Here is a 12,026-nt window from a genome sequence, read left to right on the forward strand (position 1 = left end):
AAACAAATTAACAGTAGTTTGATACAAAATAAAGCATTTAAAAAAAGTGTGTCCACACCAGTGTGTGTGTGTGTGTCAAGCCATGGCAACACAGTGTTGATGGATACACTGAGTGCAGTTTGAGCAGCTGTGTGTTTGACAGAGAATAAAGATGGACGCACAAAATCACCAGACAGCTTCAAATGAACTTCTGGAGCAACTTCGAGCTCTGACAGAGGAAAATGTGAGTAAAGTAAACTAGTCGGTCTTCATATGCAGTAGTTACACATCTCACGCCTGAAAACTTTGTCACTTACTTATAAAAAGTTGTTTCTGCTCCCCTCACTTTAGCTGCAGCTGCGTGACAAAACTGAACGTCTTTTCACCAAAGTGGGCTACCTGGAGAGCAGACTGGGCCATGTGGCCAGTTCCAATGCAGATCTGTCCTGCAGGTTGGTCCAGAGTGAAGAGGAAAAACTGAAGGTAGCGCTCATGAGCCAAGCATGCAGTATATGAGCTACACCTTTATTTTGTCTTACTGTCCAGTATAGAACCAGAAGAATTTATCTCCCCTGTGTCATCTCTCAGATATCTAAGGAGCTTGTGGAAGAGAAAATTCAGACAAATAAGATGAGAGAAAAGTATGAAGAAGAGACATTCGAGCTGAAAAACAAGGTGAGGATTTGCATCACAATACAACACACGCCCAGGTGAGAACATACAATGGAAATGCTCTTGATGAGAACAAAGCTACAGAAATTCAAGTGAGTGTAATTTTTCCACTGAAATAAAAACCACTGGCAATACAACATTTGTTATATCTTCACAAACACAGTAAGCTTTTAGGATGAGATTTAATGCCTCTTTTAAAGTTAACCCTCTTCTATATCCCTGCACATACAGTGTGATTTGAGTCACTGAGGATGTATGTGCTGCACTTCATTTGCTTTTATTAGATATTGACCCAAGACGGTGTAATAACAGAGCTGGAGATGGGCCGAGACAAGCTGCTCAGGGAACTCCAGTCAGCTGAGGCTCGTTTAAAAGTGGGAGAAACGAGCGGCCAAGGCCTGACAGAGGAGTATGCCACACTGAAGACAAACTACCAGGCTCTGGCTGAGGCCCATCATAAGGAGCTAGCCCAGAGTGAAGAGCTGAGCACTGAGCTTCTGGCCCTGGCCCAGGCTCAGGATGCCCTCCGTAGGCAGCTGGAGGAGCAGCAGCAGAGTGTGAGGACAACCACCCAGGGCCTGCATGGTGAACTGAACAGGGTGCGGGCCTTGATCAGCCGCATGTCACACAACAGAGTCAAGGTGAGACAGCGTCTTCATTGATCTTCAGCGCTGTTCTGATGCAGAGGAAATGCACAGGAATGGACATAAGAGGCTGAGTTTAGTTCCTGTCGTTCTATAGTTCCTGGAACTTCTGGGGATTTTGCTGTGTTTGTAGTAATATTAGTGCTTTAAAAGAGTTGTCCACACAAAGATTAAACATTTTGCATGATTGAAACCACATCATATTAGTCTGATCGAAGTTTTCCAAAAGTAAAATGTTTTTGCCGCTCCAATATAAGCAGAACGTGTTTTTGTCCGTATATAAAATGATAAAACAAAATGTGTCTTGTGAGGACATTTTCATTGTGGGCTAAACTGAATATTCAATTTGAAATATCATACTTGCCTTTGCCATTTGTTTATTTATTTATAACATCGCTGTGTTAACAGTTTGAGGATCTGGCAGCCTTGGACAAGGAGCAAAAAAATATGGAGAAAACTGTACGTATTTTTGTACAAAACATATGTCTTAGGGGCATTGGTGACCTGACTAAGTTTTGACACCTCCTTTTGCTATTCGTTCATTCATATGCTTTCACATAGCTACTTGGAAACCAAGATGAGATCAAAGACATGCTGGAGAAAATGAAGAGCAGCTACGAGGAGCAGCAGAAGAAACTGGAAGAGAAAGTGTGAGGCCTGGTGAATGTTTGTCATTTACTTGTGCACAAGTTAAATTAAGATGAAACATGATTATCTTTCTATTTCCAGCCATCAAACAGCCAAAGCCATCTCAGAATGCATGTTCATACCGCTTGCATCTGCACTGTGGTCCCCTCTGATTTTTTGCTTCGAAGCTGTGGCTTTATTGCTCTGCTCTGTCAGATGTGGTCTCTCTGCTTGCCTCTGTGATGTGGCTGTCTGTGGATTTTGGTCATTACTCTGTTGTGGTTGGGCCTGTGTTTGGTCATCAGGGTGGCGATGGGTAAAGAGCACCAGCAGAACAAGAAAGTGATCCGTAATAGGCAGCAGGAACTATCTGAACTGAGTGCGGTGAGCATGAAGAGTCCCATACTGCTTTATGGAACATTTTTCAAATGATTGCAGACACTATCACTATTTTGCTGCCTTTGAATTCATGTTTCTAGTAGCAGGTTACAGAGATTTCTTGTTTGGAATGTGTGCAAATTCAAATTGTGTTTGTGTCCTTTCTATCTAAGACCCTGATGTGCTCTCGAAGCCAATTGAAAGAAGTAGAAGAAGAGAATTCAAAGCTGCAGCTTCAACTCAAAGAGCTTAATGAAGAGTACCGTGCAAGGCTTGTGTGCTATTTACAGGACTTAGCTGTGAGTTTCAGTACTCACACAGACATAAACATAAGTTAAAAAGTAAACCTAACATCCACCAGTGCTATAACCATCCATCTGCATGTTTTTCATATAGGAATTCACCGATGGACTTGGAGAAGGTAAAAGCCCTTCAGAGGCTTCAAAGTTGAGGCCATTTGTGGACAGCATGCTCCAGGATGTTCGCTCAACCTACAGGGTCAGGGAGGAACAGCTTGCCTCTGCTGCTCGTTCCTATAAGAAGAGACTTCAGAGGATGACCAAGACCCATCATGCTCTCCTCATAGCGTACAGGTGAGACTTCCTGAGTGCTTTAGTGTCTTTTTAGGTCTTAAGTTTCGATGTATATAACGCCACTTACTCCGTAAACATCATTCTGAAACTTGCTACACCAGTGGTTCCCAAAAAATTTACTTATGTAGCTAAACTGAAGAGTGATTTTACTTTCTCAGATGATGTAATTTGAAAAATAAAATGTTTGAAGAGGTAAATTTCACTGTTTTTTTTAAAGAAAAAAATAAACATTTAGAGATTCAAATAGTTTTTATTTTTTATTATTATTTACTCATCTGAAGACATCTGGCAGTCCAAAGTGCCACATATTTTGCAATACTTACAAATTAAATTATCTGTCAGTATATATTGGAATGATTCAAATTTAATATTAGACTTTGCAAGTATAATTGTGACAGTTTTAATCAACAGCAGTGTGGTTGCATTGGGGAAAAAAAATACACTAATTTAACAGAATAGGGCTTGGCGGTTTGAAGGTAAAAAAAACAAAAATTGTGTCTCCACTGGTCGTGTTTGATGGAACTTGAAGGGGTAATGTACCAACACTGCCATTAAAAAAACAAATTCCCTGTTAATTCGTAACGAGTAACTGGCCACACAGATACATTGTAATGTTCAGGGTCCAGAGGGAGCAGATCTTGGCCTACCGAGAGAGTGATCTTGACCCTGGACCCCCAGAAGCCCACTTCAGCCTGGAACTCACTGAGCTCAGAGAAGAAACTGAAAAGGAGCTCCATAACCTTCGCCAGGACAAGGCAAGACTGGAGGGTCAGTTGCAGGCAGTCCGTGAGCAGGTAGCGCCAAAGGGGGTTTGCTGCTTTGAAGTGGATTAATCTGCTTTTGTTTTGTCTGGTGAATGTTTGTATTTGTTCTGTGGGGGTTCTTCTTCCTTGTGTCCATACTTCCCCTCTAAAGCTGAACAGTGTTTGCTTTGTGAGTGGTAAACTGGAATAATGACTTCAAAGTTTGTGTCCTACGGCAGCAAAAAACTTCACTGGTGCAGATGTGGATTGCTGATCGTGCAGCAACAGTGATGGATTTGCTGTTATGAAACGTTAAATGGCTGTCACTGTGGCCGGTGGAGCAACGTTAGCAGTTTGGTTTAGATGTTTTTAAAGACTGACTTTTTGACTTTTGACTTTTGCATTGTCTGATTGTTTCACATACATTTATGTGTTGAAGATCCTTTAAGACCATGACTTTGCTGTTCCAGGTGGCCGCCATCAAAATGCCTGTTCACAATTTAGGCTGTGAGGAGTGAGTGTCATTTTTTTATTTTACCATTTGACAAATGTGGTCAGCTGTGTGTTGTGTTATTAAAAAAGAAAAAAAAATATTAAATATGTAACTTTATCAGGCCAGCAAAACCGAAGCAGATATGTGAGGAATCCTGTTCGGACATAAGGAAACAGCTGAGGGAAATCACAGACTCTGCCCTGGTAAACACAAAACTCTCACTCCTTAACATTTGGATTGTGAAATTATACTTTTTTTAGAACCTCACTTTAAAGATTATGTTTGAAGTAATAACCAGTTTTTTGCAATGAAGGTGATGTGAACATTTCCTTCCTTCCTTCCTTCCTTCCTTCACACAGGTGGGCTTTGAGAAGCAGCGAGCCCTCCTCCTCACCAGAGCAACAGTTGCAGAGGCGCAGGTGTCGGAGTTGCAGGACTACATTGACAACCACCTGGGCAGGTCAGGAAGTCGCTTAATGTTTAAGTGGTATGACGTTCACTTTCAGTAGAGTGTTATATTGAGCTTTACCACTGCCTGCAGGTATAAAGAGGAGATCTCACATCTGTGCAGACTGTATGGGATACAGGAGGCGGGGCGTTGCAAAAGTGCAAACTCATCACTCCGTTAAGAAAACTGACCAGAAATCTGAACCCCAGTCATATATTCCAATGTAATTTCAAAATATATTATTATATATTAATATTTAAGTTCTGAACCTCACATATATTAAATCTGAAAATGAAAACATATGCACTCATAAAGTACTGCTTGTAAGCTGGTTTAATTCAAACTGAAATATTTGATTCCTTTTGAGGAGTAAACTAACTATAAGTCTAATACCTTGTTTTGACTAGAGAACATGTGTGTGCATTTACACCATCACTAGGTGGTGCTGCCCCTATTGGAGATTTTCTCTATGAAAGGCCCCCAAAGAAAATCTGGCCTTGAGAAAAAAATGCCTGGAATGTTTGTAAAGCTTATGTCAATTTCACGAGCTCAGGAGAAGAAAGCGTGGTGACAATGCGGGGTCACCCTGGTGAGAATAATGTCATTACATGTTACCCAGACACATACACGCCCGTGAATACTTTCCCTCAGTGCCGTGCTGAGAACTGCGGCGCAAACAAGCCAGGCTTTTTTCCAGGATGAGGGTTCATATTTATAACCTCTGTGTTGTGTGAATAGGCATCCATTCCCTTTAAGTCCCTTTAACAGAGAAAGGGTCTGCATTTTTTTCTAGTGTGTTTTTGGTAGCTGGGATTCACAGTTTTCATTAATGCCATGGCTGGTATAATTTTAAAATTAAAAATTTCCTTTAAAAGCACGTCAGAAGTTGAAGTGTTTGGTTAACAAATGTCAGTAAGTTTTATGTCGAGAAAGAGTTGAAGTTAGAAATCACTGGGGAATGATGGGAAAAGTGGTGGAGATGGAAAGAGTCATATGCATGTCACCCCAGTCCTCTTTTTGGGGGGTGGGGGGTGCCAGCCGTGGGAGGAGGGGAGTCGGGGTGTGAAAGTTTGAGAGGAATGGGAAGTGGGATTTTGTTAGTAATGTATTACACTCCCAGGGCCCTGGGAAAAGGGGTGGGGGGTGTTCAACTTGGGTCTGTGCCAACATAGTCACTGTGCCAAAGCGCTGGGTGCTGGGGACCACTCCTCTCACCGGCAGATCTGTGGGAAAATCAAAACCAGGTTGTTCTTTGCTGCTCCGCCAACAAAGACAGAGAGATGATATGCCTGCAGAGGCATCTCCAAACTTGCACAAATGAAGTGTACTGTGAGTAAAGAAAAACAAAATACAATACAAATACATCAAATATGTCTGGTGTACTGCAGCAAGTCCCCAAGACCAAGAGCCAAGTTTTTCCCCACAACGTTTTGGAGAAGATCACTTTTTGGACTTTGAACAACTTTTTTGTTAATCACTGTATAGGTCAAAATTCTGATCCAGATACTTAACAGTACATAGATATAAAATTCAACTAGTCTAAAAAACAGGGCAGATATTGTTTTAAAAAAAAAGTCCCATAAAATCAAGTAGTTGGTGACATCACCTGGGTTAGTGGAATAACCAAACTGTTGCCGCATTCAAAAAATTTGCTTTTAAACCTAATTTAAAAAGAATAATTAATTTGAAAAAATTGTAGAAGTGATAGCGAGTTCTCCATTGATCTGTTCCAATCAAAATGTAGATAATGTCCCCACTTTTAGTCGCATTTATGCCTCAAATCCCACTTCCAAGCAACACAAACCAGTAAAACATATACATATACTTTTACACGGCACAGTCTGTGCTGTCAGACTCTCAGACCAATGACCCTGAACAGTCAGTCAGAATATTTTATATCATCTTACTTGATGGCTATCCGAAGTGAATCAAATTATTGAAAAATGCGACTGTAAAGTTGTCATTCACTGATTGCTTTATGATTTTAATGTCTTATGTCTTGTCTGTAGGTGACCAAAGCATAGCGACCATTTAGTTAAACTGACTCCTTTCTGTCTCATCAAACCCAACATTTTAAGCTTCACAAAGATAGCATCCTTTCCTTTTCTATTGCAAATATTGTACATGTGTTGCTTCTGTAGCAAAGAGCTTGTGAAAGAGCAGTTTCCACCCCATCCACTGAAATGTTTCTTAACACTTTCATGTCGTGTTATACTGACTAAAACCCAAAGTGTGTAATGAGTTTACATCCATGCCCTCGTGTCAGGCTCATCTCAACAAAAATAGCTTCTTTTCTTTCTTTTTTTTTTCCATCATTCTGGTCTGTTGCAAAAATGTATGATCCTCTTTTGTCATCTGAAATAAAATGACTGCTGACGAGTTTTTATATTCAAACTAATGTTTTATGTTTTTCATTCGGAAACTGAAAACTATTACCTACACTTTGTCATAGTTTTGTGGTTGGTCTTGTAATGGCATTTAACATTAAAGTCCATGAGCATTGAATTCACCTGTATGCAGATAAGGCAGGTCATTTTATCTGTCCCCTGAGGTCATAAGATAAGTTGATCCATTCCTTCCTTGGTGGCTTTTGCATCTCACTTCCATACAATTTAAACTTTAGCAGGGTTACCATGCAACCAGTAGCTCACTATAAGCTGTCATTCCTAACCTGACAGACTCTTGATGAGTTTCAGTCATGGGTCTCAGTAGTCGAGAAGTGTATTCAGTGAGGGCTAATCGAAGTGAAAGTACCGAAATGGAATGAATAAAATACAATGTCACAATCTGGGGGCTGCAAAAATAGTTTCTGTAGGCCATCACCAGTCCGGCGTCGCACTTTGAGAAACTGTGACCCACGCAGTTCAGCATTTTCAGTGTTTTTATCTAATTACACGATAAAAAAAAATACAAAACTATCAATCATGTTGCAGACCTGTTACAAATAGATTTACCAAGAATTTACAGAGTATTAACATTGTGTATTGTGTTGAATCATTTTGCTGCGAAACCACAACCTAACCAGTGTTGTAACTTCAAGTTAACTATTGGATGCGTATTCACTTTCTCTACTCTTTACTGTTTTGGTGACGATGCTTTGGGCCCACATTTGTTTTGTGGCCAGCACAGTGGGAAAGAGGTTTGATGAATGTGTCGTTCTGAGGATGGGAAGCAGGGTGGAGCGATGCAGAGGAAGTACCTCACATGGCCTGCGATGGGCCGCTCATCAAGAGGCCCTTTGTTTTAGGAGGTTAATGCCTAATTGATACAGGCTTAATGAGAGCGGGCTGTGTGTGCAGAGTGTGTGTGAGCTGGGGGCTGGACGGTCCTGCCATAATTGGAACGGACAAGCCTTGTGTGGAGGAGTGCACAGAGAAGGGATTTATGGGAACGCAAGGAAAGGAGAGAGAGTGAGAAAGTGGGAACACGGAAGAAAAGGTGACAATGAGTACGAGGAATGTGGAGGCAGCGGGGAGAGGAATCCAGTGTGATGGAGTATTGAAAGATCATGAGAAAGAGATGTAGTGACAATAGAAAAGTGAGCATGATGCTCAACCAGGATGTTCCCATGGATGATTAATTAATGCTCATTCAGGTTTTACGGATTGTTTCTTGAATTCTCCCATGCTACTGTCATGAATTATGGTTCATTTTTAGATTGCTTTGCAATGCATTGCATGTGCAAAGTACTAATGATAGGATTAACTGAATACAATTTTTATGTAGGATTTGAATTAATTAATGCAAAAATGCCAACGTAAACCATGCAACTGTCTGTATCTGTTTTCTGAGACACCTGTCTTTTCTTTTCTGATGAACTGTCTTTTCGACCCCCTCTTTCTGTCTGACAGTCTCAGACTATTCATGCCAGAGTCCCCAGCTCCCCTCCAGACAAGCTTTCAGTAGCAAAGCTGGAGAGGCATTAAGAGGGAGGAGGGAAGGGGCAGGAGAGCGGAGCACAGAAGAACCGTGCTCTTCAGAAAACCTTGAAGAATTAGGACTGAAAGCTATGGAGATTCTGGGTGGCTAAGAAAGATGGGGAAAAAAAAGAATGAAAAGAAGCAAAAATAAAGGGGGTCAGTGTGCATAATTAAAAAGATGAGAACCCAAACAATGATAAAATAGATTTTTGGAAGTGAGGCTTAGCAGAGTGAGCTGAAAGAGACAAAATGAAAGGTCTAAAATGACAATGTTAAGGAAAGACAGAATATAGGGTGAGAAATGGGAGGAGGAAGAGTTACAGTAAGGGTGAGAGAGACAGGGGAGGGAGGCAGCTCCATGAGCCAGAGCGAGTGAGAATGAGGCTGAGTGTCGGTTTAGGGAAGGAGAGAGGGACAAACCCTCTGTTTTCCCACACTCGGTTGGTTCCCACAGCGGACCTGGCTAATCCCTGTCTTAATTGGGGGAGAATTCCAGCGCACATGTTCCCCTGGAATGAGCGTAGAGCGAAGGGAGTGGAAGGCTCGGGTGCTTCTGACACATCAGACAGGCCACGGCGGCTGGGCTGATGCACAATGTGCGAGTGCACTTTGTTGGAATATAAACATGCCGCCCAACTGTCAGCACATCTGATGCATAAATGGCTTCACAAGTTTCTCTGTCTCTTTTTCCATACACTCGATCCAAAATGCAAAGTGCTCTCAGCAGGCACTTAGCATCGCTTAGTCACATTGCAGCATGCAAGAAGTATGTAACCTTAAAGTTTCATTTTGTGAATGTTAAAAGGAAAACACCTGTCACTGGTACTGTCAAGCTGTTAAAAGCTGAGTTCTGTATAGCCATGAACATTTTCAGTGTTGTGCCAAGATTTTAAGTTATTATATCTGGAGTTTTGTCTATGGAGTGAATGAAGTTTGTTGATTATTATTATTATTATTATAAATGGGACTTCTGCAAAGACCATGTTTGCAGTAACTAGCTGGTGAACATAGCATTTTTTTAAGGACATTGTTCAGGTTTATTCTTGGAAATGCAGAAGATTAGAGTTAGAGAGGCTTGAGAGAAACAAATATTAACATGTTACAGATTAATAGTATTACAAACTGTCTTTAATACTGATAAATACTGATAAGCTATTAAATATCAATATGTTTTCACATATTTTACACAACCGTGCATCAGGCGTATCTGTTGACAGGTCTTGACCTGATGGTATGTTTTGCAAGGGGAAAATGCAAGGAGATACTAGTAACATAACAAAACCACTGTGAGTGGCAGTTTCGTTCCTGCCTACTTCTTTCCTTGATAAACAGTTTGAACAATAGGCACAGTATAGTATGTCTCAGAGGAGGTAACCCAAGATCACTACTTTGAGGACAGGACAACAGTCAAAAAAAAGAAAAAAAAATCACGTCAAAAGGGAGGCTGGACAGTGCTGCAGTGTTGCAGGATTAGATGGGACAAACAGAGGTGGGTGGTAGGTAGCGAGAGAACAACTGACCTGATCTGCCTTGAAGGTTTCGTCGCTTTGTGTGGACAGTCATACAGGTTTAGTTAGGGAATAGTAATCCTGCTGGTTAATTGGCTGGGTTGGAGAGCCCTCCCAAAGACAGGTGTGTTTACTTGTAGCGGAGTAGACTCTCGAGATCGGGGTTTTAGTATCCAAAAGGCTTAGGGAAACCACATGATGAAGCAAGACACAGAATGTGATACAGAATCAAGTGTCATTGTAATACAAAGAGTTCTGTTTAGAGATGAAGATTATAGCACGGTAGGGAATGTAGGAGAATGCAAGTTATCACATGATGCTGATTAATTTTGTTTTAAAATAAGATGAAAGTTTGAACAGACATTTGTTGTATCCATATAGGATGAACCCAGCTGAATTTGGTAATCTCCTGACTTTTCCTCCAGCACCACAATGAGGTTGATATTTTTGGTGTTTAATGAAGTACTTTGACAAGGATAATTGGAATTTATAGTATTAGAATGGAATTTGTACTGACCCTTTGATTTTTCATGTAGCACAACACACAGCCCTAAATGTTCAGTTATCCAGTGAAATACCTCAACATCTACATGATGGATTGGCTCAAATTTATCTATCTATCTATCCTTCCTTGCTTCCTTCCTTTCTGTTTCCCCTCACCCTGCCACAGTGTATGTCTCTAAGTAGCCCTATTAGAGTAGGATGTCAGTGTTTGGAGTTTTTGTGGCCGTCCCCCCTGCAGGCGATGTCAGCCCCAGGATACGGTGAGGAGATGGCAGCTGTGTTAATCTCAAACGGAGGGGTAGCGAGCAGGAGGCGGTTGCAATTCATTCCCTCTGTGCCTCCTTACAATACTTTTTTTTTTGGCGGGAAAGCACCAAAGACGCTTGTTTGACCCAACTTGTGTTTCTTTGCAGGACCCCCTCCGTGAAAAAAGTGTCGCCCGCCTCCACACTCTACACCATGTCCACCCTGTCTTGATTGATTTTCAGTGCGCATTTTGGAAGGGATTACAGCCATCTGCAGGCTCTTGAGGAACAAAGGGAGCTCCTCGCTCTCCTCCCTTCAGTACTTCAGAGGGATAACATGGCCAGATAAACACGGTCTACACTTGTTTTCCATTCTGCTTTGACCTCTCAACCCACCCAAACTGCCCACTCTTCTTTAAGGCTGACCACATTATCCTCTTCTATCTTATGTATGCTCTGTGAATAGAGGCTACTCGTCAGTTTTTGCAAAATGCCCACAACAGAAAGACCAATAAGAGTCAGTGCCTTATAAACACTGTTGCACTGAAAGCCATCAGAGTAAATTCTGGACCTGGTGCCTATTGCTAAGTCGCTGTTTGCATTTCCCTGGCCTGATAATGAGGCTTAGAAAGTTAGAATGTTCTCAGACATGAGCGTTCACAGTTTCCATTTGGGAATCATCACTCCCAGCTGTGTGAGGGTGTTATGGGAACCAGAATTTGTCAGCTGGGAATCTGGGATGCCAAAGTGTGGTCAAGGACTTCAGGCTCACAGTCAGCTGGTGGTGAGCTGATGGAGAGGCAGCAGGATGCACAGCTAATGAGTCACGGGAAGACATGGACAGACTGCTTGGTTGGATTACCAGCATGGCAACGTAATTATTTTATGTGGAAAACAAAGTCTGATGAAATCCACAGCTGTTTGTTCATCACTTCATACTAATCTTGTTATGCAGTGCTTCTACAGAAACTCCCTCAAGTTTTCCATCTCTGGCCTTACATGTAATCACACAGTATAGCCCAAAACCATGTACTCAAAATCTTGTGAGGTTAGGTTTATTAGTGTAAATGCAAAGTCCTGGAGGTATCTGAGGGACCGTCACTTTCTCACCTGCTACCAAGGGAGTGAATCACTTTAAATCAGAGCATCGCAACCACTGTTTTGGATCTACAGCAACACTCAACAGCTGTGCATCAAACTGTGAGAAAGATTAGGCAATGAACCCATGAAAAAGTAGAGCGAAAGAGAGAGATGAGTGATATACATGAGAAG

The 12,026-nt window shown here is 41.6% G+C and overlaps 1 protein-coding gene across 1 annotated transcript; it reads left to right on the top strand.

Moving 5' to 3' along the window:
* The first annotated feature begins 28 nt into the window (after nt 1-28).
* ccdc78 (coiled-coil domain containing 78) lies at nt 29-5,579 on the top strand. Its single transcript, XM_046378347.1, has 14 exons — nt 29-223; nt 331-462; nt 568-654; nt 936-1,292; nt 1,704-1,754; nt 1,857-1,945; nt 2,228-2,306; nt 2,474-2,599; nt 2,697-2,893; nt 3,513-3,687; nt 4,107-4,150; nt 4,251-4,332; nt 4,489-4,589; nt 4,671-5,579. The coding sequence occupies exons 1-14, from the start codon at nt 152-154 to the stop codon at nt 4,756-4,758; spliced, it is 1,680 nt and encodes a 559-aa protein (XP_046234303.1). The 5' UTR covers nt 29-151; the 3' UTR covers nt 4,759-5,579.
* The last annotated feature ends 6,447 nt before the right edge of the window (nt 5,580-12,026 follow it).

The sequence above is a fragment of the Scatophagus argus genome, chromosome 21, assembly GCF_020382885.2.
Source record: "Scatophagus argus isolate fScaArg1 chromosome 21, fScaArg1.pri, whole genome shotgun sequence".
NCBI lineage: Eukaryota > Metazoa > Chordata > Actinopteri > Scatophagidae > Scatophagus > Scatophagus argus.

Bases quoted from the DNA above. Each gene is read 5' to 3' on its own strand.
- ccdc78 (XM_046378347.1), top strand. From the start codon at position 152: ATGGACGCACAAAATCACCAGACAGCTTCAAATGAACTTCTGGAGCAA. The intron at 1,293-1,703 runs GTGAGACAGCGT...CTGTGTTAACAG, and splicing joins TGTCACACAACAGAGTCAAG to TTTGAGGATCTGGCAGCCTT. The intron at 2,600-2,696 runs GTGAGTTTCAGT...TTTTTCATATAG, and splicing joins GCTATTTACAGGACTTAGCT to GAATTCACCGATGGACTTGG.